Consider the following 6,215-nt stretch of genomic DNA (forward strand, 5'->3'; position numbering starts at 1 on the left):
GTGGGCCAGTTAAAGATAGGTGAGGTTTTTACATTGAGGGTTGTGGAAAAAGTTGAAAACTGTTTTTAAATTGGCACTATGGCAGAGAAATATCCACTGAAAGCTTGAAAGCATTTTGTAGTAATGTCAGCTAGCCATGTTTACTGGTTAACTTGTCAGTACTACGGCTAGCAAAATGCTAACAAACAGTAGACATCAAGTTATTTATATTATAGCACATTATAATTTCTGACTTAAAAGCTCATACTATAAATACTGATACTAATTTCCTTTCGCAACGCACAACTCTCAGAATTAAAGTCCAGTGGAAGTCCAGTGACCCATACTAGAGAAAATAGCTACTTACATTTTTTTCAATTTAGGGAATTTCTTTGATTTGAGTTTTTGTGTTTGTTTTTTGAGAACAACAGAGAGATCCTCCAGGTTGGTTCAGAACTGCTGGCAGTTATTTTATATAACATTAATGGTGTTAGCTTGCTGTTAGTTTTGGCTGGAAAGCATCAAAATTCAGTGGATCCCGTGCCCTCTAAGAGAAATGTGTGCAGATAACGCCCACGGCAATGTACCTGCACAAACTGGCATTCAAGTAAGGGGTTTGTGTTGTGAGTGACGTCAGGATGAGCCAGAAAGATAGAGACAGACAGAGAGTCTTGACATACATATACATATACAGAGAGAGAGGGAGAGAGAGAGAGAGAGAGAGAGAGAGAGAGAGAGAGAGAGAGAGAGAGAGAGAGAGAGAAAGACACAGAAAGACAGAGAGAACGAGACAGGGAGAGACAGACATGGAGCATTCTCAACATGGTTCTACCACAGTAGGCGACGATGATGTGACGGTCATGAATCACCATCACATCCAGCTTCCATTGAGTGTTGTGCTAGCCACTTTATTGTACTGTGCTGAGTTTATAATTGCAGCGTTTGTGTGCTACATTTACAGCAAGAGGGATCACACTATCTGGATGGGTATGACAATTGCATGCATGGTGGTTCCCACTGCAATAACTCAAATGGTTCTGATAATCATTCATAGAGACGTGGGGAGACATAAACCCATGAACCTATTCTTAAACCTCTTACTGGGCCCCGTTATTAGGTGTATCGAGGCACTGATTATCTACTTCCAGGCAGATAGAAAGGAGGAGCCATACGTCACATTATCAAAGAAGTTCAGCTTGAAGAAGGGAAAGGAGGGACAGGAGATAGAGTGGGCGATCGGCCAATCGGGGCGCATGCTTACCGCTCACAGGCATGCCTTCAAGCTTATCGCGGTCATCCAGGCGTTTCTGGGCTCCACCCCCCAGCTCACACTGCAGATGTATGCCACCATCCAGGAAAAGCACATCCTAGGTGTCAGATTGGCTCTGATGATCGTCACCCTCATGTCCATCACATACGGGGCACTGGTGTGCAGTGTGCTGGACATCCAGCTCCGATACAGTGACTACAAGGTGCGTTTCTGCCTGGCAGCCTACTTCTGCGTGGTCCTGTGGCGGGGGCTCGAGATTGCCACGCGTGTCACCTCGCTGGTCCTCTTCAGCATAGCCCTCACCTACTGGGTGATTCCTGTTGGCCTGGCCAACCTGCTGTTGTTCATCATTCTGCCCTGGGTTGCGTTCTGGGAGAGGAAGGGCTTGCCGCCAGAGAATGTTGAGAAGAATGTCTCCAAGCTGGTGCAGTGCTTGTTAACCCTGCTCTACGCCTGCATCAATGTCTTCTGCTGGTCAGCGGTGCAGCTGGACATGTCTCATGAAGAGTTTGCCGAAAAGAAGGAGCGATGGGGTCTCCTGGCTGCCTACTACTATGGCCGCTTGGCTGAGAACATCCTTCTCAACACTCTGTGGTACGTCAACAAGTCTGACGACATGTATGCGTACATTTATGCCCCGCTGCTGGTAGTCCAGTTCGTCAGCTACGTCCTGGCTGTGCTCTTCATGTTTCTCTTCTATCAGTTCTGCCACCCCTGCAGACGCATGTTCAAGCGTAACGTCTACAACCACCTGCTATGTGTCTGCTGTCTTAAGGGTAGGAAAAGGGAGTATATCTCCATTACCAGCACTTACGGTACATCCTCTTCTGGCACCCTCTCAACCACCGAGACAGTGGTGCACGTGCCAGAGGAGGCTGTGGTACTGCAGGACCCTCAGAACACACAACACACTGACATCGGTCAACTGGGAGACCCGGACCCTCAGAGCACCCAGCACACCGTCATCAGTCAACTGGGAGACCAGGAGGCAGCCATCGTGGATGACACCGCCGCCTGGCAAGGACTTTAGTGTTTTACATAATGCACATACCTGTATGAACTTCACAAGGGCACAGAGGGAGTGGTGGAACACAATGGGGCTTATGCAAAACCAGAGTTGCCTTTGTTTGTTTTTTCTTACACTTGTACAATTGTTTCTTAACCCGCACTATTTTTGTCTCTGCCAGGCCGAAGGCATGGCGAGAGAGTATGTTTTACCCTCCGTCCGTCCGTGTGTGTGTCTGTCCGTCCGTCCGTCTGTGAACAGCTAATCTCCGACACCGTTGGCCCGCTCGCTCCGAAACTGTGCACACACACTCCCTGGATGCCAATTCAGAACCTCTGCCCCAAAGTTTACATAGCCCTGTTATAGCGCCACCAGGAGGCCGATTTGTGCAAAACCCATTTACTCCTACAGATTTCATCCAAACGTCATGCAAATCGGTACACAGTATCTCTATAGTCATGTGATCAACCCGGATCTGTCCGATTTCCCATATTCCATCCTCATTGGCTAAGGTTGGCTTCCAAAGTTTGCAGGATTGGTCCGTTTTGAACAAAATACCTCAAAACATGAACGCAGCATGCGATTTCCATGAAATTTCACACGCACATTCCCACTAGGCCGAGGAAGAAATGCCACCCTTTTCACATTGGCCTGTTATAGCGCCACCAGCAGGTCTAATCTTAGCAAAACACATTTTTGGAACAAAAGCCTCAAATCATGAATGCAGTGTCTGATTGCCCTGAAAATCCTAAGAAGAAATGACACCCTTTTCACATTGGCCTATTATAGCGCCACCAGGAGGCCACAATAACGTACCTGACCTGGCGGAGACCTGTGCTCCGAGGAGCACTTTTTCTAGTTTTACTTATGCATTATTATTATCTTGTTATCTCTGCCAGGGAGAAGGCCAGGGACGGAGGTTGTTCTCACCCCTGTCTGTTTGTGTTTCTGTACCTGCGTCGTTAGTGCTAATCCCTGACATTTCTATAAATCGCTTTGGGGCATGCTTCCAGTAGGCCGGGTCATTCTACCCATTTTAAAGACCCCCATAACTCTGAGTGCAAAATTGGAACCAAATGGACGGACCGCAAGGGTCTGCATAGGTCCATTTGGAATCCCCTCAAGGAACCTCACCCCGCTTTACCTAACTCTTGGACTCTTTAACTATTGAACCATCAAAATGTATTTTTCCCTGAATTATTTGGATCATAACGCAACTCCTACTGATTTATCACCATTATGAATTGTATTCAAAACACTTTTTTACCACTGATACAGATTTGTGCTCACAAAAACTGCATTGAATCATGATAAAACGTAGAAAATCATAGACTTTTTTTCAATTCCATTTGGCTGTAGGACTAATTGGCATCCAAAGTTTGTGGGAAAGGCCTATTTTTCCACAGAAAAATGCCGAAATCATGTACACAATGTTCAATCAACCCAAAATTGCGCATTGAGGCACCTCTATTCAATGCAGCGCCAACAGCAATTTCACTTCGACCTATAGGGGGTGCCACAAATATTTGTTAAATATAATGTTTTTGTTGTTGGGGTAATTGGACATTTATTTATTGTAGGTTGTATAAACATTTTTTGGACATACTGTATCTTGTCATGCCGCAATGAGCATCAAATGACTTCTTGATATTCCGTACCGTTTTTTGCGATAATTGGCTTCTAAAATTAATGGGAGGGGACTAATTGCATGTTGAGGCCTCTAAGTATATTTTAGAACAGTCTCTTGGGGTCCTCACTGCGGAAGTCAATACAAAGCACTTGTGGTAGCCCCTCTCATTTACTATTTTCTGCTGCAGGTGTGTGATAAGGGTGTGCAGGTGGCCTGGACCATGATATGTTTCTACTAATGGTGAGTCGTGATGCCTCTAGTATCGGAAAAGACCAGCGTTGCTCTTCTTACCCAGGTCTCCACCTACTGCTAGGAGCAGGTTCTCAGCTTTAGAAGCTAGATATTTGGTATTTGCTACAGCCAAAGAAAAATACCAGTCACTCAGAAACAAAAACATTGGCACATAAATGCACTTAAGTGGCTCTCAAAGACAGCTTTCATTAACAGCAACATTCCCCCTGCGATTGCTTTATCAGTGTCAACACTGTTCAGGGGATTTGACTGAGGGAAATATGTCAGCTGAATTTTTGATATTCCGTAACGTTTGGCGATAATTGGCTTCTAAAGTGAATGGGAGGGGACTAATTGCATGTTGAGGCCTCTAAGTATGTTTTAGAACAGTCTCTTGGGGTCCTCGCTGCGGCAGTCAATTCAAAGCACTTGTGGTAGCCCCTCTCATTTACTATATTCTGCTGCAGGTGTGTGATAAGGGTGTGCAGGTGGCCTGGACCATGATATGTTTCTACAAATGGTGAGTCGTGATGGCCTCTAGTAACAAGAGTGTCGGAAAAGACCAGCGTTGCTCTTCTTACCCAGGTCTCCACCTACTGCTAGGAGCAGGTTCTCAGCTTTAGAAGCTAGATATTTGGTATTTGCTACGGCCAAAGAAAAATACCAGTCACTCAGGAACAATAACCTTTAGTTTCTGTTCTACGCCTCTTGTAGCATTGTCAGGTATTGCATCCAGCAGTACAGCTCTCCTCTCCCCGACGGCTCAGTTCAATTACTTATTGCTCCAGAGAGAGGTATAGATAGATGGATGTGGGCAACAGCCTGTTCATAATATTCACTATGCAATGCTGCTGTCTGCACCCCGTCTGTACTGAATTCCAGATCTAGAATATCAGCCAGCTGGATGCCCTTATGTAGCCGTGTCTTTGCCAGGTCGCGCTGTCATACTGCATGGCTCACACTCTCAGCCAGGCTACAGGTAAATTAGATCATGTGCCTGATAGCTGACAAGCACCTCCTTCGATCAACTGTAGGTTGGGCCCCAAGCTCTCCAGCATCACCATCTTAACCCATAAAGACCTGGAACTGTGTCATTTTTAGATTTGAGCTAAAAAGCATTATTTTACACTTTGGCTATTCAAAAATAGCAGATATACAAGCTTATAGCGCGGCACCGAGTGCCGCGCTACGAGCTTGTAGATCTGCTATTTTTGAAAAATCGTGAAAATGTGTGCAAATCTTTGAATATATATATTTTTAAAGCGAACATTTTTAACTCAAATCGTTGCTTCTGGGGGTTCCTGGAACAAAATATTTTGATGGGGGTCCGCGGCCAAATACATATAATTTTGGGGGTCTTTGACATGAAAAAGTTTGAGCACCACTGATATAGAAACATACGTTTTTGAGAATACTGTTGAGATTTAGGAGACACGTAGAATCGGCATCAGGTCTCTAAGGATCCCTGCTGCCCCACCGGTTTGTCTATCTCTAGCTCCATTTCCAACTCTTTTCTATTCAGTGCATATCTGCTTTGGTACATCATCAAAGCTGAGATGGTCTCCACAGAGACACTAATTGTGAAGTCATATCTTCTCCCTTCTAAATGGCCACTGTGAGACATGTTCAAGATGTCACACTGCACATTTGCTGACGTCATAGCGCTGACGACCAAATATGGAATTCCCCCCGCCTGGCGGAGATATGCACTCCACTGAGTACATTCTTCTACTTAGTGGGGTTGCCCTAGGCCAGTGGTTCTCAAACTTTTTCATGTCAAGGACCCCCAAATTGACACTTATTAGCCCGCGGACCCCCATTTGAAAAGATATGCCAGGGACCCCCGCATAAGAGATGATTTTTACAGCTCTAGCAGTGATTCTCAACCATTTTAATTGAAGGACCCCCAGTTTGACATGCATTAGGCTACGGACCCCTATTTTATGGCATCTCTATCTCTGGAACCCCAATTCATATTGTAAAATCAATGTTCATTTAACTCTGAGAGTGTACAAATGGAACCAAATGGACCCGTTAGGGTCCATTTGGTTCCATTTGTACACTCTCAGAGTTACAGACACATAAGGGTCCATTTGGTT

At 45.3% G+C, this 6,215-nt stretch overlaps 1 protein-coding gene across 1 annotated transcript; it reads left to right on the plus strand.

Annotated features, from left to right (window-relative positions):
• Positions 1-1,010: 1,010 nt before the first annotated feature.
• LOC311039095 (endoplasmic reticulum membrane adapter protein XK-like) lies at positions 1,011-2,279 on the plus strand (the record flags this gene model as incomplete). The annotated part of the gene is made up of 1 exon (XM_084048736.1): positions 1,011-2,279. One exon carries the CDS (start codon positions 1,011-1,013, stop codon positions 2,277-2,279), a length of 1,269 nt encoding a protein of 422 aa, XP_083904862.1.
• Positions 2,280-6,215: the final 3,936 nt, after the last annotated feature.

This window comes from Gymnoscopelus microlampas, assembly GCF_963454915.1.
Source record: "Gymnoscopelus microlampas genome assembly, chromosome: 22".
NCBI lineage: Eukaryota > Metazoa > Chordata > Actinopteri > Myctophiformes > Myctophidae > Gymnoscopelus > Gymnoscopelus microlampas.